General features: G+C 35.4%; 1 protein-coding gene across 17 annotated transcripts in view; it reads left to right on the top strand.

Moving 5' to 3' along the window:
* Nucleotides 1-25245, top strand: part of RPGRIP1L (RPGRIP1 like) — an 81421-nt gene that overhangs the window by 2051 nt on the left and 54125 nt on the right. For 8 of the 17 annotated variants that reach the window (XR_012652217.1, XR_012652218.1, XM_075040247.1 and 5 more), the window contains exons 2-8: nucleotides 2723-2814; nucleotides 3603-3747; nucleotides 6995-7293; nucleotides 10743-10842; nucleotides 13014-13157; nucleotides 19336-19441; nucleotides 23119-23265. Coding sequence is in view for 14 of the 17 variants with exons in the window: in XM_075040247.1 (XP_074896348.1) it covers nucleotides 2730-2814; nucleotides 3603-3747; nucleotides 6995-7293; nucleotides 10743-10842; nucleotides 13014-13157; nucleotides 19336-19441; nucleotides 23119-23265 (1026 nt within the window). In the remaining 3 variants the exon portion in view is untranslated. Of the gene's footprint in view, nucleotides 1-2722; nucleotides 2815-3602; nucleotides 3748-6994; nucleotides 7294-9058; nucleotides 9205-10742; nucleotides 10843-13013; nucleotides 13158-19335; nucleotides 19456-20508; nucleotides 22447-23118; nucleotides 23266-25245 lie in introns of those variants that run through there. The other 9 variants (XM_075040253.1, XM_075040252.1, XM_075040258.1 and 6 more) reach the window with 8 other exon arrangements.

The raw sequence follows: 25245 nt of genomic DNA, 5'->3' as shown, positions 1-25245 counted from the left end.
ATACAAATTTATATCTCTTTTGCTTTATTATGCTTTATTTTAGGAAATGGTGGACTCTTAAGTACAATCACTTTTGTAGCAATGTTGCTGTACAGTTTTGTCAGATTTAATTGCTTTGGAAATGCTTTCCAAAGAAGTAATGTGGAACTCTGTGGAGAAATCTCATATGCTTTTAGAAACAATGCTGGAACTGTTGACTGCAAGGAAAGTAATTTTGTTTCAGTGTTTGTGATTGACGCTGGCCTAATATTCAAAAAGTAACTGTAACATATGTAACACATGATTTGCTGTTTGAAGTGTACTTTCTCGAAGAAGAAGCATAAATGATGGTTTTTAGTGATTATTGAAGACATAGGTGGTTCTTATGTTACTGATGAGGCAAATAAATTGCCAGGCCAAATTCTAAATCTGTAATTATATTTTGCCTCCCTAAAATCAAGAGGCAGGTTTGTACTGTTTCTATCTAAAACCACTCTTTTTCATAAAAACAGTTAACAGTTAATTTGTTTTTTCTTTTCCTGTGGCCTAGGACAGAAAAGAAAGCTGAATACTTAATTTCTGTCACTTTGTAATGAAAATGAAAAAAATAATTCTTCCTTTTACTCTTGAAAATTTCACCTTTCCTGTCCAGCCCTGCTATATTTGTTTGCTTGCAACTTAAATATTTCTGTGTTTTTGCTGCAGCCAGTAATGGATTACTACTGACAAGGGGTTTTTTGTTTGTTTATTTGAGGGATAAGCATGTGTTGTTTTGTCTTTGTTTTTTAAATGAATGTATTTCTTTCACACTGAAAATAACAGGCAGATATCCATAGCAAAGTTTCTTTAGCAAGTGGCAAATAGTAAAAACCAGTAATGTTTGCCCGTGCCTATTATTGTGCTAGAGTTTTTGAAACTTGATTTTGCTAGATCACAAACATTGTGGAGTTGTGTTGATAAAATGTTTGGTTAGCACTTGACCTCTCTGAAATTTGCCAAAAAAACCTGTCATTTTTGATTTGTGAAGACTAAGATAACCACATTCTAGAAGGACATATAATGGTAGCATCTTCTTGTTGCCACCATCATGAACCAAATTTGGACTGATCATCTAGAGATAAAGGTTTCTGTTTCACTTTAATCTCAATTGCTGTAGTGATATTGATACAGTGACGTATAATTATGACTGCAGTAATGAACCTACACCTGAGTGAAGTCAATGACTGCAGATAGTGCTAATTTAACAAATTACAAAAAAAAGTTTTGGGGGATTTGTGTGAATAACACAAAAAGAGCTGAGAACACTGAGGAGCTGGATTCTAGTACGTATGCATCTGTCATTAGAATTGTGCCATTCATTACAATGGCTGCATGCCATGGACCTCAACGTCATGAAGTAGTATTCTGTTTCTGTGACTGAGAGCATTGAAACTTATTGCTAATCTACAATGGTAGATCCGTTCAGGCATTTCAACAGTCATGACAAGGAAGCATTTGTTCCACATGAAAGAAAAATGTGTTCAGGTTGATATAAACAGTGAAAGTTGGAAATAATACTTTATCCTAAATTTTAGTGATGACAAAACAAAAGATTGAAAGCAAGATTGACTTGCTGGAATCTAATCTTCCATTAATCCTTTTCATTCCTTTTGGACAAAGCCATAAGGAGACCTTTTTATGATAGAAGACTTTACTGGTAGAAAAAAGGCATATCTTTAGCAGCAGTTTTGGTTAGGATAGAATTAACAGATACTTCATGGAATGTTTGTGGATTATACTGTGTCACTTCTGTCCTCTGATGCAGGTCTTTAGTAACATTCCAATGCTTTCCTAGATGTTTTTAGATTCACTAAGGATTTATATCACCTGAAGTGTGCAACAATAGGGGGGAAAAAAAGACTGTCCAAAGGACTTCATGTCTCTCTTTGCATGCTATTTCAGCCTTACTTGACTCTGTGGCCGACATCTAATCTTCTGCACTGGAAGAGAAGAAAGTAACAGTAGTTGTTAACGAGTATCTTCATATATTACACTGAAACAAATGTAGTACTTTCTCACATTAATACTTTCCTAATCTCACTTCGTCATGTAGCTAAGCTTTCTGTAGCCTCAAGAAAGAAATGTGTTCGTATTTATGAGAATCATTCATAGGAGAATCTCTACCTTGGAAAGTAATTTCTCTTATGACAATGATTGAAAGAAGACTAAGAGAATGGTAGGCAATACTGAAATGACTTCGTAACCCCTAGCACCTCCATTTCAAAGAGTCCCATTCAAAATGTAGAAGATGGCATTAGTTATCTACCAGTTGATGCCTTAAGCTTTGACCTGTCTTAAAATGAACAAACAAAATGAACACCCCCCAGCCCAGGTCCCCCTCCCACATGCACTTAAAAATATGGCCTTAGCCCAAAGATTGCTGAAGACTGCTGAAGACAACAGAACTAGAACTTCAAAAAAGCTAATTCTACATACATTAAATACAGTTGGAGCTATTGCATAACAAAGAAGCCATATTTTGTGCACAGATTAAAACTGATTTAACATTTAACTTGAAAGTTGAGGTTGTCCTCTGAGCGATACAATTGAGATAGGAGCATTTACAGTAACATACAAATCTGTCATTTCAGTGAATCTGTCATTACTTTTTCCTTCATTTTATATGATGTATTGTAGTTCATTCTAGTCTCGCAGTTTAAGTTACAGATGGAGAAGAATTTCATTTGAATTTTGTTATCCATAGATAAGCTATGTCTGTTCCAGCTGATGAAACTGTGGGGGACCTGCCTGTGAGAGACGTAGGTCTCACTCTAGCTGGAATTGGAGGACTACAAGGTTTGTACCAGCTGCTATTTATTACAGTTACAGACTTTGATCAGTGGCTTCTTAAGTTTCTTTCTAAACATGTTTCTGACATTCCCACTCACAAAATTAAGTTCAAATACCATTCAAAATCTGGGTTAAGTTCTGAAAGATACTATGACCCATTCTGTGTTCATGTTGCTTGTTATAAGAGGGGAGTTGCTATGAGGTGCTAAAAACTGGAGATCTCATTGAGCTATAAAGTTCATCCTTCCAGAAGAAAAGAGGACTTTTTTGCTGAATTGAGGGCAAGGCCAGACCCACTTAACAAAATGGGAACCAAAAGTACTATGCAATTCTGATATGTTACTCAGCTGCTATTAGAATGGAACTACTGGGCTCAGTCTTGTATCTAGTAAATTTACAGAATTATGAGTTAACTTTTTCAAGCTTCAAGAGAATATGTTAACTTTGAAACAGATTAAAAAGCATCTCCATGGTAATGTTCGTGTTATTTTTTTTAAGTAGTATGTTTGACAGTACCTTGTTCCTTGCTAAACTATTTCCTTTGTGTTATCTAGTAGGTAATCAGTTTGCTGTATCATTTGAATTACTTATTTCATCTGTAAGAGGGAGGAAAAAGGAAGTGATTAATATGACAATAAATCTGAAAAAATTAATCAACAGAGTCATACAAGTGTAAAATATCAAGTTACTTTAAAATTTTCATATTTTTTTCAGTACTTCAAAGTGGGTTAGACTTTGGATTACATGTTTTTGAATGTATTGAAGGTAATTTAAAGTTGTCTTGGTTTGGGTAGAATCATCAACTACACAGAATGTAAAAGCTCGACAAGCTGTATCACGAATCAGTCGAGAGGAACTGGAAGACAGATTTCTTCGTTTACATGATGAGAACATCTTACTCAAACAGCATGCAAATAAGCAAGAGGAGAAAATTAAAAGGTATGGGTTTTAATGTTTTTATTTTAGCTCACAGTAACATTTTTGCCCTTCAAAGCATTATCAACAAATTAAAAATCATGCTGATTTTTCTCAGAGTACTTTTCAAAGCAGCAGCAAAAGTCACTCATTGGAATTAATTTTTGTATTGATTTCTGGTTGTCTCTGTGGTATGTGGGATATTTTTTGCAGTGGACAGTATTAGATCTCCATGTAGAGAGGTACACTGCTATCCACCACTTCAGAGTTGGTACCTTGGGTTCATAGCTATGCTGAGTACAAATATAACAGGTATTCTGAGAACTGAAGAAGAAGCTATAAAAGCCTAATTATTCATCAGGAATTTCATCCAAGAATCAAAGGGCCTATAGAGAGAGATTCTGCCCCTTTTTTCTCCTTCTCTGTCCTCCACGAAGTTGATATCTAGCCTTTTAGATGGGCTCTAGTTAGCCCTAAAATATCTTTATAATTATGATCAGCTCTCCTTTATTCAGGGTAATAGATAACTTCGTTGAAGAAGTCCCAAGTACCATGGGGAGCACAGTACCCAGTGTACCCAAACATATGCAAGCAACTTTAGGCTTATTGTTAAACTTAATGCTGCGCTGGACTCAGCAGAACTGTTCATGGTACTGCTATATTCCAGGAGGGCTAATTAATCCAAAATTACTTATAGAATCATAGAATGGTTTGGGTTGGAAGGGACCTTGAAGATCATCTAGTTCAAACCCCCCTGCCATGGGCAGGGACACCTTCCACTAGACCAGGTTGCTCAAAGCCCCATCCAACCTGACCTTGAACATTTCCAGGCATGGGACATCCACAACTTCTCTGGGCAACCCGTTCCAATGTCTCACCACCCTCCCAGTAAAGAATTTTTTCCTGATATTTAATATCATCTACTCTCTTTTCAGTTTAAAACCATTACCCCTCATCCCATCACTACACTTCCTGTTAAAGAGTCCCTCCCCATCTTTCCAGTAGGCCCCCTTAGGTACTGGAAGGCTGCTATAAGGCCTCCCTGGAGCCTTCTCTTCTCCAGGCTAAAACACCTCAACTGTCTCGGCCTGTCCTCATCAGGGAGGTGCTCCAGCCCCCTGATCATCTTCATGGCCCTCCTCTGGACTCGCTCCAACAGGTCCATGTCCTTCTTATGCTGGGGACCCCAGAGCTGAACGTAGTATTCCATGTGGGGCCTCCCAAGAGTGCAGCAGAGGGGCAGAATCGCCTCCCTCAACCTGGTAGCCACACTTCTTTTGATGCAGCCCAGAATGTGATTGGCTTTCTGGACTGTGAGTCCATATTGCTGGCTCATATTCAGTTATTCATCCACTAATACCCCCAAGTCCTTCTCCGAAGGGCTGCTCTCAATCCACTCATTGCCCAGCCTGTATTTGTGTGTGGGATTGCCCCAACCCATGTGCAGGACCTCGCACTTGGCCTTGTTGAACTTCATGAAGTTCACATGGGCCCACCTCTTAAGCCTGCCAAGGTCCCTCTGGATGGCATCCCTTCCCTCCAGCGTGTCAACCTCACCACACAGCTTGGTGTCATCGGCAAACTTGCTGAGGGTGCACTCAATCCCACTGTCTATGTCACTGACAGATATTAAACAGCTAATAAAATGTTGCTGCATCTAAGCAGCTAGCTTCTGGACAGAAGCTAACCAATTAATGAAAGGGCATCTGAAGATACTGCCTCTGTAGGTGGGACTATTTCATACTTTTCTGAAGTCCAAAACATTCTTTCCTTTTGACGTGGTATTCAGTGAGTCAGGATCAAATTGACGAGCACGACAGAACTTCCATCTTTTCTGTCAGGCTATTGTCAAATACAAGGTGGTGGAACAAATGAATTGTTTGCTTATTCCAAATGGCATTTCCTGTGTTTGTTAGATGATCTGTCAAATGCACTCATCATCCACTTAGGTAAATTTACATGGAATGTCCAAATTGGAATACCTGAATTAATATTTTAAGGCACAGAAAATATAAAATACAGTGTTTGTCTAGACTGCTAGAGGAAAAATCTTAACTCCTCAAGCTCTATTTCTTTCCCAGCATGCCTCATGCCAAAACCCTTGTAACTAAAAGTTTGGAATGAATTTGCAGTAGTACATTGAAAAAAACCAAATAAACAAAAAAACTTGCTTACAGGCAAGAAACATTCTGTGACATCCTAAAGTTATTACGGATTTTTTTTGTTTCACTTTTGTTCTTTTAAGTAGAAGCTTCTGTCCACAAGTATACAAAAATAAAACAAGCCCCTTTAAACAAATGAAGTGTGTCCTTATTTTCAGTTTTCTTTCTGGGCCTGCAAAAATAGTTTCTCTGTAAACTAGATACAGGTCTTGAAGATGTGCGACCAATTTTGTAAAGTCTTGAACTTGTCTCTATCATCAAAGCCACCTTTTCTTTCTTTATATGCCAAGTTTTTTCCATTCACTGCTGGGTATGTTTTCTGTTCTTGTATATTACATCACTCCCATGTGCCCTCTCTGCCTTTTGTTCTAGCTTACCAATGTTTATCAAAACTAAAAGAAATCAAAGGTACAACTCTTGAGATGCCAAAAGCAAAATTTGTATCCTTTTAAAGACAGATGAAAACCATACCCTCTGTATCTAATTATATTCTTCAGCTAACCATTCCTTCTCTGAAGCACATTGGTAATATTTCCGAAGTATAAAATTGAGTATGGTAACGAGAACTATTAAGTCTCTTTTTCTGGAGTACCTTCTTAAATATCTCCACCTATATATTTTAGCCGCTTTAGAACTGAAATAATATTTAAATCCTAAAATACTAGAAAAGATATATCATTGGAATGTTGCATATTATTAGCATTCTTTCAATCATTGAATGTTTTGTGGAATTGTAACTTTTATAGTTTGTCCCACCACGTCCCAAATCTGTAACTTTACTTAACAGCATGCAGAGGTTCCTATACAAGGTCATGTGTTAAAAATTACATTTAAGCAGCATATGGAGTAAATGTGTCCTCCCTTTACTAACCTTAAATGATAAGCCTTAGGAAACTGTTATTTGTCAGTGCTATAAAGCAGATTGCTGCACAGTGGTTTCAATTATCTTCAAAGAGTTCTTCACGGGCAGTAATAGTTATATCAAAACCTGAAATTTATTATTCAGGTTCTATGCTGAAGTCTTCACAGTGATTATGTTCCTTTCAACAGAATGCTTTTTATGCTGACTTTTCATATTCTTTTTCATCTTTTTTTATTATTTTCCCCAGAATGGCCACTAAGTTAATACGGCTTGTTAATGACAAAAAAAGGTCTGAACAGGTTGGTGGCGGCCCCAAGCGGCTGGGTCAGGCTGTGGAGCTGGAAGAAATGATTGAGCATTTGCAAGAGAGAGTTCGTGAGCTTGAGAAACAAAACGAGAGCCTCCGCAGCAAACTCATTTCAACTAAACAGCAGCTCCAGATTCAAGGCCATAGGCCTTGTTCGTACAGCTATGTTCAATCTCGTATTAACACTGGTCTCAAAAAAGTGAGTGAGGCTGCTGGCATGCCGGAGCACGCAAGGAAAGGTATAATTCACATTTATTAAAAATAGTAGTTTATATAGGTACCACTAATTATTGCTTCACTGTAGCAAGTACATACTCTCTTCTGTTCATCAGTAAGCAATAGTACCTGTAGGCAGAAAGATTGTTCTTTTTCTTGTATTTATTTATAGCAGTCATGATAACTTGTTTGCCTTTGAAGTCCTTGTTTTGAGAATCTGCAGTGGTATGGATAAAACAAAAGTACACATTTGAAAATAAAGTAGTTATCAAGCAACTTATCTAATAGTTAAAACCAGGGGACTTTCTTAGTATAACTTCTGTGCATGTTAAAGACTTATAAAAGGAGTATATGAAAAAGTTTAGCGTTATCATGTTATAACGAAGTTTTACATCTGTAGTTTGGTTCAACATGTTTTTCCTTTTTTAATTTCAAGGTTTGCTCTAGTCTCTTGATACATGTGCGCACAACACTGCAGACTTGAAAAATCTATTACATGTGTGGACTTTTGAAAGCAAATACCACAATGCAGCCGTCTTTAGTGATGCTTTTTACTGTCAAGACTTGCTGCTTAAGGCAGTCTCACTCTTAGTGCTTTATTTATGGTAGCTACCTTTGGAAATTACACTTTAAAACCTTTCTATTTTCATATGAACATTTGTAGAGGTAGTTGTATTCAGTTAACTTACACACTGTACAGATAATGTGTTTAAAAAAAAAAAGACAGCTATGGCCATGATTCAAAACTGAGTCAGCAGAATTGTCTCCTTAACTTCTATAAACTATGGATCAGGCTGATAGACAGTTATATAATGGTTTCTTCCTCCATCTCACCTTACCACCAGTCTTGATTTTGGTTACATTGATTATTCAGGTATATGAAAACAGAAATAATTCTCATGTTTTTAGACAGGCAATAAAAAGCAATTGGCTCTTCTTTACTTTTTAATTTGAATATAGTGCAAATTTTGACATTTTAATAACCCCTATATTTTCACACTTTATATCATTGTCGTGGTTTAAGCCTGGCCAGCAACTAAGCACCACGCAGCTGTTTGTTAATTCCCCTCCCTGCAGTGGGATGGGGAGAGAATCAAAAAAAAGTAATACTCATGGGTTGAGATGAAGGCAGTTTAATAGGACAGAAAGGAAGAAAATAATAATAATAAAATGACAATAATAATAAAAAAAGAATTGGAATATACAAAACAAGTGATGCACTATGCAGTTGCTCGCCACTTGCCAACTGATGCCCAGTTAGTTCCCGAGCAGTGATCTGCTCCTGCTGGGCACCTTCCCCCCCCCCCCCCCCCCATTGACATACTGGCCATGACGTCATATGGTATGGAATATCCCTTTGGCCACTTTGGGTCAGCTGTCCTGGCTGTGTCCCCTCCTAACTTCTTGTGCCCCTCCAGTCTTCTTGCTGACAGGGCATGAGAAGCTAAAAAATCCTTGACTTAGTGTAAAGACCACTTAGCAAGAACTGAAAACATCAGTATGCTATCAACGTTCTTCTCCTGCTAAATCCAAAACATAACACTATACCAGCTACCGGAAAGAAAATTAACTCTATCCCAGCCGAAACCAGGACAATCATGAATTAGGCAGTTTTATTCCCAAAATCAGTTTTTCTTTGTTTGTTTTAACAGTGCAAACATAGTGTAGAAATATAACAAATTTATTTAGGTCCAGTGCTAGCAGAGACAAAAGGGCAACTTGGTTCAAGGATTAAAGATCAAATGTTGATCTGGTATGCTGTGAGGACTTCTTTTGGCATAAGAACAGGTCCAGATCAAAGATGTCCTGTGCAGACGTAGGATTGGGGCCATGTTGATTGAAGCAGTGGTTCTTAAACTGAAGAGAACATGAGGAAGGGGCTAAAAAAAAAAAAAACCAAAATGGAGAAGTTGTCCACAGAACATCCAGTTCAGGTAATAATGTTCAGAAATTTCACAGAAGTTCTAGTGTGCCTATCTCAGTTCTAAGACCTTATCCAAACTAGAAGGGATTCTGATAATTTGAGTGCTATGAATATGCAGTTTATTGAACACACTTTCTAAGGTGAAGACTATTATTAAAAATCTACTAACTATTAGTCAGAACTTGAACACAGTAGTGTTGTCTTCCAGGAGGTCAGAGAATATTTTCTGTAGTATTCATTAGCATAGGATGTTTCATGTATTTCCCTTGCATGTTTTCTCATCCTGCCCTTTTGATTAATGATGATAAACCTAGCAGTCTAATGTCAGGTATGTGCCTCCTATCTGTGAAGACTGCTGGACTCTTAGATTGCTCTGTGAAACCATAAGGCTGAATCTCAAAATATTTTTAGCACAGATCAGAAAATATTCAGAGCAATTATCCAAAAATAAAATATCTGGAAAAATTCAGGAGAACTTAGCTGTCTCCAGGGTATGAAGAGGCAAGACGAATCCACAAATAATAAATATACATTACTGTATCTGCTTTATGTTTGGCTGATTTATAAATACCATGGCAAGTCAATCCAAAAGATGTGGTCAGGTATGAATGTTCCCTAAGTACTCACTGGTTTCTCTCATTAGTTTCTTTATTGAGTACAACCATCTAAGATATATCATGATTTGAACAAAAATTAAAAATACATGCTCCAGGCATATATATACACGTGTGTATATAGCACAACTACCTTAATACTTAAAGATCAAAATTCAAAACATATAAATAAATCAAGTTACCTCAGCACAAATGCCAAGTAGGTAAATTTTTTTCAGTCGTTTTGTGAACCTGGTGGTATTGTTGCTCCTTGAACCTGAATGACTCAGTTTTGGGACTGAGGGATGGCAGCCTTAATGGTGTATTTGAAATTTAATGCATAGTTTGGTCCCACATCAAAACTTTATTAATTTCTTCTTGCTGAAGAAAGAGAAGTAGGAGGAAGAGATTTGGAGAAACCATTGCTTTCGCTCCTCAACTAACAATTCTTCCTTAAGTAATTTCTCACTTTTCTTCTTCACCAGGGACTTAGTATGCTCCTAAAGAACATAAGGAAATTATTTGCAGTGCTGCTAAAAATGGTCCTGTAGTTACTTGTCCAGGTCAATAACACTTGTGATTTTGTAAAGAAAGTGCTATCAGAGAAAAAGTGGTTACAAGTTCATGTTCCTATTTAATAATATTGTTACTGTTCTTCTTTGAAGACACCATCTCTGTTCTCTGTCTTTAAAAGTAAAATTTTCTAAGAAAAAATTTCAAGACTTGTTTTTAACCTTTCTCTTTAACAGTGCATGCTGTATCACCCATAGTTCAAATTTTATGGCAGCTATGTTGTAGATACTCCGATTATCACTTTCCATCTGAATTTGATGTAAAAATAATTTTCATAGCGTCTATATAGGAGTTGTAAGTGTTTGTACTGTATAGAGCTTGTTGTTTTGTTAAATGCTTTTTCATTCAGCATGACAAAAATTTATGTTTTCTTTGTTTTCAGGAATGAGATTTCAGGATTTAAAAGCAAGATCACCTAACCTTGTGCTCCCAATACATGGACAGAATCTGCTTGAGGATCCAAAGGCTGAAATAAGAAACTTGTATGATTTTCATATTTCTTAATTTCTGTCATTATAATTGTTAAAACTTGTGGTCTTCTTGAAAGAAAAAAAAATTCTGAAGTTTTCACTTCAGAAAATAAAGTGAAGTTCTTGGATCTGACAACAGTAACACTGGTAACAGTGCAGAAGAGTTTTATGATAAGGAAAATACAGGATCAGAGATTTAGAATGCAAAATGTAGGTACATAAGAATTTGGCTGGAAGTTAAAACTGATCTTCACTGGTGAGCCTCGCATTTTGCTAAGATGCAATGCTGCCTAGCTTACTATTGAACAAAACTGACAAAAGCAGAAAAAACCTTGGCTGCAAAATTATTACCAACATAACTCCTAAAATGTGCAGGATAACCCGTGCAAGTGGTGACTGTATTGAAAGTGTTACGCTGATGCATTTAAGCTTCATTTCTAGAGGTGGTCAGATTTTATGGATAAGTTGCAAAAAATGCAGTATGGGATAGTAACATAGAATGATTTTGATTCACTTCTGCATTTTGAAAGTTGGTTTGTAGTCCAATTGCACATTTTAACTGAAATTGAAGCTCAGGAAACTCTTGATAACATCCTTAATGTAGAGACTGCATGAGAACGGAGAGGTGTTATGTAGGGTGGAGAAAAGGTAGTTGACATCTAATTTAAAGATATTGAGGTCTGATTAGAATATTTTTTTTTTCTTCAAAGTATATTGGAACGTATTAGCTTTTTAGATACCTGGTTTTCTAAAAGCTACTTTCAGTATCTGTGTTTCTTTCCAAATTATTTACCTAAATCAGATTTACTACAATATCTATAAATTCTAAATTTTCAATAAATGGGCAAGCTAAGTATACAAATATATTAATTAATGTGCAATTATGTATTTTGTGCTTGAAGTTTTTTAAACACAAAGATTTAGTGGGATCGTAGGAAATAATTTTACAGAAATATTCCTATAAATGGTTTTAATAAATAAATTTAAATTATTTAACAACATTTAGATTGCACTCTTGCTAGCATCCTGTCTGAATCTAACCCTTGCTAAACAGTTACAGGTTTTTTTAAAAAATAATTTGCATTATAATAGAATGTTGTTGCTAAAAAAAAAAATCTTCAGTAATTTTATAGTGATGGGCCTAGAAAGGGCTATTATACCTATCGCTTTTGAAGACTATGAAAATAAGAGCTATTCATTAAGACTGCCATGAATCTTGGTGCTCACAATAGCTTTTCTCCTAAGACTGATCAAAACCCTTGTGTTATAATGCAGAAAACATTCAAATAGCATTTTTTCAGAGATTTCAGTTCTCACAAAGGTGGAAAAAATAACCACCATCGCTCAAAATGGTGCACTCGGGTACAAAAGCAAACACATGGCCAAAAAACTCAAGGTACTTTTAAGTCTATGATAGGTATACGAAGTAATGAAGATCTGTAGCTTATGCATCGAAAGCTTTAGAGTGGAAAAAATTGTCGATGAGTTGTTGATTATTCTTATTAGAAGAAATGTTATTGGAAAAGATATCTGAGATTAACCTGTCAAGAAAATTGAAATTGCAAAGTTGTGGCCTACTAACAATATTCGGACTCTGATCTGTATAGTTTTCTGCCTTTCTTTTTTTAATTGCATTTAGTGGATAAATTCCACTGTTAAAGACACATCATCTGAATCTTGTATGTGTGTGTGTGTATGCATAAAGTTACCTAACTCAGAATAAAAGCTGAAAAATCACTTTCACTGCTCCATCCATTGAAGACCTCATGTTTTTTTATAGCTAGTAATGGTGTTTTCCTTTTCAGAAAAAACTTAATAGTAATGGATTAGGGGGAGGATACGTTTAATATGCAGTATAATAAACAATGAACACTGTTTTCAGCTGGGTTCTGCTAAACATTATTCAGTCCACATAAACATTTAGTTTAGGAGTTTATGTTGTGTTTGATAATGTGTTTGAATTCTTTATCTATTTATTGTACTATTCACATCTTTTCTTGTGGTGAGCTCTAATTATTTTCATGGTAAGTTAACTCTTAAACCTCTGTTGTGATGCATGTCATCAAGAAATACAAATTTTACTGAACATTTTTAAAATTTTTGTTCTCTTGAGTATTCATTTATTTTTTTTCTTTTATTAAATACTTGTCTGGTTTTGGAATGTAAGATGCTTGTACTTGCAGGGAGACTGTGATTGAGTCCCAGAGGGAACACATTGAGGAACTAGAACATGCTAGAGAGATACTTGTGAGTCAGCTAAAAAGGAAAGAAAAGGAAATTGAAGAATCCATCCTGCGGCTGAAAGAGCAAGAAGCAGCAAGCCAAAGGTATTGTGAAAAATGGAAATCTCCATGGTGGAAGCATTAGAAGAGCTATGTCATAATGCTTATATAAAGCTGTAAAAATTAACTGTTCTGTTAAGAAATATGTGCTTTATTAATTTTTTCCCCTTTGAAACTAAGTCATAAAATGTTTTCCCAAATAGCCATGGATAATTCTAAGGAGATTGTTATGATAATAAATTATGATGTTTTTGCAGAAATAAACAAAGAAGTTCATAATTACCATTTTAGAGAATTCATTTCCAGCTGATTCAGATTCAATTGAAGTTCAACTCATTAAATTTTAATCATTTATTGTTTCTTCAATATAATTCTTAGAAAATTTTAGATAGAGGTTCATAGTGGGTAATTTAATGTTCATTAATACTCCTTGATAATTTGGAGTCTACAAATAGTAGAAACGTAATGGCCCTGTATTGATAGATTAGCAAATTTTTGAAGGGATATGGTATAGCTGTGCCGTAAAACAGTCGGACAAACATGCTTGCGGAATGTGTTTCACAATAAAACCTCTATTAGTTTCATCTCTTTTCTTTCTCTTTCTTCTTTCATTTTTGCAAAAATATATGCAAAATTATATAACTTTGTATATATATTCCCTCTTTTGACTGTTTCAGTTTCAGCCTGTTACTTTTAGTTGTATTAAGGATCCAACATGGCACGATCCTGCATTCCTTACTCATTTGATTTCAATGAAAGTTCTACTTGGATCAGAAATATGTGGTCAGTTCTTTAACTGCCTTTCAAGGGAGGGACCCTATTATTATGTGTGAGCATTCTTTGTGCATCAGTGGTGCTACATAAATAATACATCATGATGTTTGCTATTAAATTATTCACAAAGTCATAAGTCTCCCCTATTCAGAATTTCCATTATATAGTTTAAATAGGTTAAAGAAGTTGTTGTTATAATAATTTCTCAGTCTATGCCTACAGTGAATTCAGAAAATATTTTAAAGATTTTTTTCATTGTTTGAAAATAATCTGATACAAATCTCAAAACTTCTGTGCTTCATTCTTCTGTAGAAGAATACTGTTCTTTAAGTACAGCACACATTAACTGAACATAACATCTAAATTCAATGTCAGCTACCATATTTCTGTGACATTTTTAAGGAGTTTTAAAGTAAAGATACACTTCAAATTCAGCAAAAAAATCCTTAAATAAAGTCAGGCTATAAAAAGTAGTGCAGATCCTTATTATGTTTATAAAATTACTTGTATACAATCTGTGATACTTTGATCTAAGTTACTGCCTGTGAATTCATGTTCAAAGTTCTGGAAGTATTTCCTTTATAGTCTATTTCTTATTTGAAATGATGAAAGATACCTGAAGTATTTAAGAGTTACAGTGTTTGGCTGAAGACAATGGGAAAGAAATTGAAAAATGTCTATATCTAGAATAGTGTGTGTTCTATAATTTTGCCACTAGAATACTTTATGGAAGGCTGTTAATCCCCATGTTTTTCAAGTTACGGTTTTTTTATGCTGAATGAACCAGAGCCAGAACTCAGAGGGATACTATTCTCTCCAGGTTTAACTGTAACCATAGGTACCTATACATACTATCTTTAGGAGATTTTCATTAGCTTGCTTTCTTGGAAGTCTTGTAACTGCTATCCAGAACAGTCTGTATTAGTTGTTTTATTACACAAATAGATTTATAGGTTCTATGTAATTCTTATTTTTAATCTTTGCATCAGAAGAGAAGCAGCTCTCAATATGGCATATTGGAGGTAAAATTGGAAATTTGGGTGACTGAAAAGGTCATCTTATTGCATCTTTGTAGTTTATATCTTTGAATTTTGGTACAATTAGCAGCTTTTTCTTGTGTTTTGTAACAGTTGGCTGTCATGTAGTTACATTACTACCCAAAGACAGTTAATGTGTTGAACTTCTTTAGGAACTGTATGGTGCCAAAAGGACATAATAAATATGCTTCCACCAATCTTCATGTTGTAGTACCATTTGATCTCAGCCTGGTGTTAACAAAATTAGGTTACTTTCAACCTTTAGGAAGACATTCTTTATTCTGCTCCATGATTAAGAAATTCTTGTGATTGAAATAACTGTAGTTTCCAAGTAGTGAAGCACCCACAGTTAATAATCATTGATCCATCAGCAGTAAGGGAGGGAGATAACTAGTTATCTTGAGTCCTATGCCCGCAAGAAATCCAGTAATATTTTAAAGCTGCCTTTGCAATTTCACTACAGTTTCTGTATAATAACCTAAGAGCTATATAACAGAGCTGAGTTCATATGCAGTGTACTCTTTCAGATGATTATTGTAACATGGCTGCAATCAATGTTTCTTTTCAATATTTCATTAGAGGTTGTTTGGGGATTATTTCAGGAATATTTAATTCTGACTTAAGGGAGAAACTTGGCCTGTGGCTTGTTAGACTAAACATGTTTTCTTAAGTACAAAATTTAACTGCATTTAGCTTGACTGTTTTTAATTTAAAGATGGCCAAAACCATAATAACCTCATGGTTTGATGTCTATAATACACAGTGCGCAAGTTAAAACATTGTCTAAACAATCACATTTTGCAAGCAGCTAGCTTCAAATAACTTAATTGCTCTCGGTACTTTCCAAAAACATTTTTAAAGCCACCCCAAAATGCATTTGTGAAACAGGTATTTGGCATTTGCACATTTCTGCATTTGTTTGGTTTTTTAAATACAAAAACTTATTTGCCAGTCAGTTTTTAATTCCTCTGGCATTTTTTGCAGCAACATGATTTTGGAATTAAAGCTATTAAATGTGTGGATTTTTGGACAGGAATATCATATCTGACACATTCATGACTTCTGTGTTTGCACTATAGCATTGCAGACCTAGAATAAAATGTGGAACATGTTAGTCACAATGCATTATTTAAAGGGTTTTGAGAGACTACAGCATGTATATGAATTTGCTAAATCATGTCTAATAGAAAAAAACCCCTTATATTTGCATTTCCGTATCTGATTTTTCATATTTAACCAGTTTCCCTAAAGATCATGACTTTTTTTTCATTTTTAGGTAGCTCTTTAGCCAGGCAAACAAATACAGAATTTTATATTGGTATTTAAATAATCTTAAAAACTTAGATGCTAGATCTATTGATGCAATGCTAATGTTTTGCTTATTGCAAATATACTATCAATTACAACATAAAGGTGCTACTAGAAGGTAAACACTGTTGGGGTTTTTATCCCCTTTGTATTTGACTTCCTGTAAGAAATAAGAGGTAAAGGAAAGAACATAATGTATATCAACATATAATCCTGTTAGTTCCTAAGCATTGTAAAATGAGATGAGTATTGCACATTGATGTTCTATTCTTTACTTGTGTGCTTGGGAGTCTCTGTATATATCTTGGCCATTGATGCATTTGTGATTGAGAACTATTAGCCTAGAAACCTTTTGTTTGTTTTGCCAGGCAGAGCGTAAGTGATTCTGAGAAGTATGGTGGTGATATTTTTTTACTTGCTTGTTTTTCTTGTTGTGAATGTGAATGAGGAAAGTTTGCAAGCTACTGGTCCAGTTGATAAAATAGTCAGGACTCTCTAAGAGTAGTCTCAGTATTGTATTCATGTCCTGCTCGTATGGAAGCAAAGACAAGATGCAAGGGATGTGGTTTAATTAGACCTCAATTTTATTATCTTAGCCATCTGGGATTTACTGGCATAAATTTGTACAGTGCAGGTCAAGATCCTTTCTTTAATCATTTCCTTCTGGTGTAGGTTGCTATCAGTCCCCCATTCCCACACAGCTGGTCCCCAGCCTGTTATTGGGACCCCACTCTATATGCTTTTAATCCAAACGATAAGAGGTCTGGAAAATAGATTGTCTCTTTGGTGTATTTCAGACATTAACCCCAGACATAATTCTTAGCTTTTTAAAGAGTCACTTTCTCCTAACTTCATTTCCAATTTCAGACTTTTAAATCCAGCTTTAAGATGAGGTTTAGAATGGAAGGATAGAGTTCGTGTTCCTCATTTCTGCACTTGTGGTAGAAGGCGTGCTAGAGCTAAATCAGTATGCCCATTAATTCTGGTTACTGCCTCAAAAGGGATATTAGTTCCTTTTATTTTTTGAACTTCTGCTCTCCAGGTCTACTTCCATGTCTTCAGGTTCTGTGGCTTTTGGCTTTTTTGGCAATAGAGAAAATACTGAATGAGCTATCTTAGTACAGCTTTATTATACATTATTTTGTTACTCTTCAAGCAAAATATATCTATTTAAGTGAAAGGTAGCACTGACTTTTATTTCAAATCTGTATATAACTCTTATTTTTAAGTTATATCAGAATACCTGGGCAGATGTACTGGGAGCAGAATACATTAACTACCTGGGAGGGACAAAGCTGTGTAGATAATCAATTTCTGTTCTACTGTACTGTTTTGTGACTTTATTTATAGAAAAATGAATCTTCCCGACAGAATCTTCCTCAATTAACTTTGCCTTGCCCACAAAGTCTGAAATTACTTTGTTCTTCAACAGCAAGCTCCTTGCCATGTACCTGGATGCATTGGACATTTCTTAGATTTATTTTATTTAAATAAATAAAATACTGTAGAAGTACTGTAGAGAAATAATTTCGTTGCTCTAGCCTATAATGAGAGCTGAGATTGTGATCAATGTAATGCACTAATAAATTAATTGTACATGCTTTCTGTAGCTAGATATTTCATGAGGTAAATACTCTTATAATTGTAAGGATTGAAATGATCCCAATGAAAAGTAATTTTTTACTTCCAAATTTGAATAATTTACTTCATAATATCAGTACCCCAAACCTGTTTAAATCAAATGCTGTTTCATTCACTGTTGAAAAAATAGTTAATGTTGATTGTCAGGAGCCATGGGGTTTACATCTGTACATCATAAATTTCACTATCATCTGCTCCTTTTTCTACTTAAAAAGAAAAAAAAGAAAAAAAAGAGCCCCCTGCTTAAAAAAAAAAAAAAAAAGCCCCCTGCTTAAAAAAGAAGGGAAAAAAAAAAAAGAACATGCCTTTGAAGGCATCAGAGCCTTTTGTTTGATGTGTGGAACAAGATTAATAAAAACGTGCCACTACATTAGCTTTTAAATAGCAAGCATGAGACAGTGCTGCTCTCTATACTCACCACAACTTTAATTTATGTAGCTAACATGTTTTAGACACATGATAGTTTCAGCATTGTGTTAGGGCTGTTGCTTGGGGAAGATCTCGGGTTTGTGAGTGTTTATTTTCTGTGTAAGGACAATTAACTGGGCAATGCCAAAACACAATAGGATTTGATATTTTACAGAATAAAAAGGAAAGTATTTCACGTACTCAGCTGGTTTACAGATGTGTAAGCTTTGTAGTCCATTTTCTTGCTCCAGCATGGCATTGTGACAATTCGTCCAATATGTCTAAAATAGATAAATATTGGAAGAGAAATTACCTTTTCAAATGCTAAAGATGTATTCTGCTTTTATCATCTTTTATATTAATACAAATCAGAATTGATTTCTCTCCCCGTACTTGAAGAAGCTATGAAAATAATGGGATTTAGTTTCACTATTTGAAGTAAGGGAAAACATATAAGTAAATGTTTATTTAGATTTTGACTTATTTTAGATATCCTTTCTATTAAACAGTATGTTCTCAAATTAATCTTAGAATTGTGACAATATAGAACATCTACATTGTTATTAAGTGATTTTCATGTAGTTGACACACCTGCAGCTTGTTTGAACACCAGCCTTAAGGTGTTACAGTATAAATTGCTAAGTCACTTAGCAGTATTTGATAGGTTTAAACTCTAAGAGGAAACTCCGTAAAACAGTAATGTACTGGCACCAAATACTTTGGAGGGTGGAAAAGTGGTGAGTGGAAAACAAATAAACTCTTTAGGTATAGGATTGTTTTCCTGTCATATATAGTTTGATACAATGAACAAAGATGTATATGTATTGATTGATGCTGCAATGTCATCGTGTGGTAGAATGTTTATTTACCTAAGTTCTGTAATGTGGATTATAGAAGAAGAAATTAATTTAGGTATTACACACTAAATCTACTCCCAAATGCGTTGTAGAAAGCTGATGGGCAAAGGATTTCAACTTTTCACAACAAAAATAATAAGATAATTCATTTTGTATCTTTAAGCTCATGATGCATTTCTTTTCAATACAATTTTGAAGGCTAAACATTCGGGACAATGTGGAAATGATCAAGGTCCGTAAACAGCTGGTTGAGAAAAGCAATGCTCTTTCAGCAATGGAAGGAAAATTTCTCCAGCTTCAAGAGGTAATTGCAATTTGGTCAGTAACATTCCTTTACTCCTGTCACATGAGCATGCATAAATGGAAAATAAATATACACAGTTCTTGACTCTGAGTCAATGCTGGATACATGAAAATGAACCGCATAATACATTGTACTCAAGCTACACCAAATGTGTAGCATTTTTTAGTCTTGAATATTTTTATTTTTTTTTCCAGAAGGGTCTAGCAGGTCTTAAAGATTTTATCTGCAAGGCCATCCCAGTCAGATTGTGGAGAATGAACTGAGTTGTCTGGCTATCGAAAGAGATTCCTGATCATTTAAAGAGAGGTCTTTGACTTGAATGTACTGATTTACCAAAGAAAGGGTACCAAACCCCCCTCACTTTACCAGTCTTTGATAAAGTTGGGGAGGTTTGGCTGTTTAGAGTTCTGACGTTAGGGCTTGTGTTCATAAGTTCATGGAAATTATTTTAGAGGGCCACTGTAAGTAATAAATTTTCTTTATAAAAAGAGCAGTTTTATGAAAATATCACCAGAACATGCAACTGTGCATAGTTGATTCCATATAGGTTTTAGTTATAGAGCATTATTCTGCTTCTTCCTATATATATTTGGAGAACTCCATATGCATACAGACAGGGGTAGTATGATTATAACTTAGAAATGGGAGAGTTCCTGTGAGTAGGAATCCTGCATGCAATAGAGCTCTATAAAGTACCCTAGCCTTATGAGGTGAAAGCACTAGATAGCCTTGTAAACCCCTACTGCTGCCTGCTTCTTGTTATTTTAGTATGCTAAATAACCGTTGTGCCATTAGACTTTTGTTCCATTCCTTTTGCCCCATGTTTTTCTGCTTCTATGTTTTGCTTTGCTTTGCTTCCCTCCCCTCCCTTCAGTGTAATACCTGTATCTTCTTTGCCAAAGCAGCTCTTCTGTTAGTAGCTCAAATCGAATTTTTCACAGGGTGAGCTATGTAAAATGTAAATTCCAGGGGAGACAGTTTTCACATGGCTTTTTGTGTTCTTAAGTAGAAAGCAATAAGTAAACTGTTCCATTTTAAATCATATGTGACTTTTTGGTAATTTACAGCAAACGTCAAGTACTTACGCCTCTTTCTTGGCAGCAGCTGAATAGAAACACATGCCTAGGATTCACACTGGTATTTGAAGACATTGTTTCTAATATTCCCAGTGAAAGCTGCGTTTTTGAAAAGGACGAGTGTGTCTTCAGTCTCTTTTTTTTCTTTTTTAACAAGATAATGGATACAATGGTTTTCCCATTTCCAATCATTTGAATGTTTGAAACATGCATCTACTAAATGTGAATAACTGCAAAATCCAAAATTTCTAGTTTAGACAGCATGTACTTATCAGCAGAGCAGTTTTTATGTTTATCTTGATGATTTTTTTGCCTATTGACTTCACTATCATTTACTCTCAGCTTCTACCAGTTGAAACCTGTGTAATTCCTCCATGTTCAGCTTTAAACTTGAGTCAGCCCAAAATGTGAAACCACAGAATGATAAGAGCCTATAATCCTGCTCTATCTAATGATACTGTAATTGAGCTTGCTACCAAACATTTACAGGACAGTTTTGTTGATAAAGAGTTTTAATGTAGCCAGTTGAATGAAGGAATTGTGCAATCCACTTGGAAGAACAAAGGCCCCTGAAACTGTTTGGATTATATATTTGATCTCATTGGTATATTTATTTGCTTTAATTACAGACTGAACATTCAGGATTTCATGATTTGTAATATGAAATATGCTAACCTGTCCAAGTACAATTTAAAATACTTTATAAAGAATTAATTCTCTTGAACAATTGGAACAACAATTTCACAACTGTAATTGAGAGCAGTTTATGTTCATTTGTGCAATATTTCTAGGAGGTATATATCTATTTTCTTTAAATGAGTTATTTCTAATTGACAACAATATTGAGGTAAGTTTCTAAAAGAAATAAAATTCCAGATGAGAAATATTAAACTAAAATCATCATCACAATTGTTGCCATGACCCAAGTCTTGGGATACTTTAAGGAGAGCAGGGTAGAAAACAGTTTGTGCATCAGAGAAAAAAAGTGCTGACAGAACACTCAGATAAAGAAGAATATCCAGGTAAAGAATGCATTTTGGTGAAAAATAAATAATAATAATGAGGGCGAAGTCATGGTCCCCTTAAAGTTAATGAGAAAAGTTAATCCAAAATGGTCACTGAAGGATTAGAATGATGTTGAAGAAAGGAAATTTTTCAGGAGGATATTTTTAGTGGTTTTAATAAGATGTTTCGGTAGTATAAATGTGATTGTTGAATTTGTTTTCAACTGTTTTAGAAATTAAGGAAAGAGATGTGAAATGGTCTATGAAAGGCAGCTTTGCAAAGGTGGAGTTTGGTTTTTTTTCTTTATATATCGTGGGTCGAAGTGACAAGTTATTGAAATGGAAAAGAACTTCAGGAAAAAATTGAAGCTGAGAGATGGGGAAGAAAAGATGAGTTCACTTGGGCAGTTGGAAGGGTTAGAGACTGTAAGGATTCTGATTTTGAGGAGGAAGGAAAGGAATTTGGAGAGAAATGAAAAGACTGTAAAAGAATTATTTTTAAGGTGTCATTTTTTGAAGTTATTGAAATACAGTTCACAGATATAGGACAGAGCAAGAGGAGCGCTAAAGACATTGTTAAAAGTTGACGAGTAATATACTTGATTATTTTTCTGAAATAAGACTGACTGCTAATATTATTTATTCTCCATGATATTTTTCTTACTGAGAAAGGAGATATGAAAGGCTGAAGATGAGGTTGGTGATTGGGTTTTCTGTGTGTGTTTTGTTTGTTTCTAGGTTATTCAGACAGCGTATAAACCTAAACAATTTGTACAGGATTCACATTCAGCTTCTTCATTTAACTACTTTGTAGGAATATTATATGGAAAAAATGAAGCTAACTTTTTTCTGTGTACAATCATTAAATGTTATCTATACTTATACATGTATTTGACATAAATATTCATATAATCATTTTATTAAACAGGAGATTGGCTTTTGGGCTGTTTTGTTCTGAGTCATACTTTGAATGTGATTTACATTGAAATTCTTAATGAATGAGGCTTTATTAAAGCCTTGTGGAATGTAGGCAGTATAACTTTAATATTCTGGAAATAGAGGTTCTATCAGCATCCTCCATTTAATATTAAAATTGGTTAAATGTGCCTTAATACAATCCATTGAAGTAAATTAAAATGTAAAAGAAGTCATAGGTCCCTTGTTAAATTAATGCTAGTAAGGAAATAGAATTGAGTGCATTAGGATTATGAAACAATTATATATTTACAGTTAAGGGTTAACAGAGCTGTGGCAAGCTCTGTGATTAACATAACTGTGGTCAACATTCATTTTTGCTTGCTACTGCAGTGGTTTTGGTCCGCATGTCTAACCACTGTAACCACAGCAAAATCTTTTAATTGCTTAACAGATGTATTTCTTGGTCATTTTCATCATGACTGAACTGAGGGTTTAATGTTTGTGAGAGCAACAAGAATGCCACCTTCTCCTGGCCATGCATTATGAAAATTACTTAGTTCAAGAGTGTCTCCTGTTGACCACACTGAGAATATATATTAAATCATACTGTGAGAGACCACTGTAACATTTTATTGTGATTTTTTTTTTTTCCTGGATTTTCCTTCCTTCCTTTTCATAGAACCAAAAGAACTTGAAGACCAGCCATGATGCTTTAATAGCAAAAGGTGATGAACTGAATCTACAGCTTAAAGAGGAGCGGTTAAAGTGCCTCCATCTTGAAAAAGAATTGCAATCAGTAACTATTTCAAACCAAAGGACAGAGGAGGTGAGATTGTGTTCAAGAGAGCTAGAATCTCCTTTAGGTAGTTCACATAGTTAAGGGAAAAGTTAACGATGGGTGTTGCGAATGAGTAATTTGGACCTCTTAAAGAATCACCGTCAAAGGTATTAGCAAAAAGTGATTTAATAGGAATTTATAAAAGTGTCACTTCACAAAGTTTGATGGCAAGGTTCACTCATTACTTAATACATGGATGAGGTGTACAAAGAAAAATCAAGTTAGAGTTGACTTTTCATGATTTGCACAGAGACTGGAGATGTAAAAAGGTAGGGGAGACCCTCCCTTGAGTCACGAGGTTCAGAGAAGACCCCCCCTTGCTTTCTAAACTCCTGATGCAGCTTAGGTGCAGCTGGATCCACTTCTAGTCCCAGACTTGGGCAATGGTTTATGTCTAATGGAAGGAATACAAAAAGGTAAGGAAGACCCTCCCGGTCAGTCATGATGTTCAGAGAAGACCCTCTTGCTTTCAGTCATGATGTTCAGAGAAGACCCCCCTTGCTTTCTAAACTCCTGATTGAGCTGAGGTGCAGCTGGATCCACTCCTAGTCCCAGGCTCGGTTAATGGTTTACATCTAAAGGGATTATGTGTGTAGCAGCAGTGAGGTTCACTCACAGTTTGAGGTGAATTGAGAAGATTTAGCAGAATTTGATCATTTTAACATTTACAAAGTGATTCAATAGAATTTACTACAATCACAACAGTGACTTAGTTATAGATTCGAGAGGGCAATATTTACTATACTTGCTATAGGATACCTGGGTCAATTCACACACGTGTGCTCACAGACACTGAGATATACATATACAAAGAAAGGTATACCTGTTAAAAATTCCCCTCGAGTTCAGTGAAATATTCATGTCAAATGTCTTGGCATTTTCTCAGTGGCCGAAGGGTTGAGCCTCAAGGAGTGAAGGGTATCAAACCAGGTCCTGTTGTCAGCTTTCAGCGATGCTCCTCTGATTTTCACAAACTGGAGAGTTTGTGAGCTCTGAGGCATCCCCCTCAGAGGGAGATGCTGGTCACAGCCCACTGCAGTCCAGGAGAGATCAAAGGGCCTGACTTAGGACCACTGTTTATAGGTGCGCAAGACGATTGGCTTTATTCATCAGCAAATTACTGGAACTCCAGTAACACTGGTACCATTTCACTCGAGCTACGATCCAGGTAAGGGATGTTCCAAGGCTGTCAGGGGATGACTAATTATTCCTACTCTCGTTCCCTGCCTCAGCCAGGCAACAGGAATTCTTGGTGCGGTCAGTGCCACTCCCCACCTTAGCCATGCAAGAGTTCCTGGTACAGTCAAGGGATGCTTAACTGCCCAAATCATTACACAAAGGCCAGGGCCTAATGGGAATTCCTGAGATTGTAGAGCAGCCCGGGGGGAGGAATGCACCACAGCAATGGGATACCTTTAATTGCGGAGATGTGAATAGACCTTTCAAACACATTTGGAAGACTGACCTGGTAATATATTTACTTCTGTCCCATTAAAAAGAAAAACCTGTGGCTGCTGCTTGCATTTCATAGAATCATGAACCATACCTGGTCCCCATGCACATAATCACTGCACCACTGTTTGGACAATATTTGAGGTTAAAGCATAGGATTTCATGTCAATTCTGACACTAAACAACTGGTCTGTTAGCCAGAAAAAAAATCATAATACTTGTTTTATTGATCACATATTGCTAGTTTTTTAGTAATATTTCAACCTGGTTTAATTACAGTACACTGTAGTATTACATTTTACTCAGACGTTCAAATCAGTCACTTCTATTTCTTTGTCTAGTGGCTCTCAGAGATTCGAGTCATCACTAACAGTCACCCAGATATAGGGCTAAAAATCAAGCCTTTTATTCCTCATTCTCTTCAACATCTGAGGAGTAAGAGTTTACAAAGTTATTTTTCTTACATTTTGTAGTGACTTCAGTTTTACCACCTGGTTTACCTGTTTTGAGTGTATT

The sequence above is a fragment of the Buteo buteo genome, chromosome 11 (genome assembly GCF_964188355.1).
Source record: "Buteo buteo chromosome 11, bButBut1.hap1.1, whole genome shotgun sequence".
NCBI lineage: Eukaryota > Metazoa > Chordata > Aves > Accipitriformes > Accipitridae > Buteo > Buteo buteo.
This window is presented reverse-complemented; position numbering and strand designations above follow the sequence as displayed.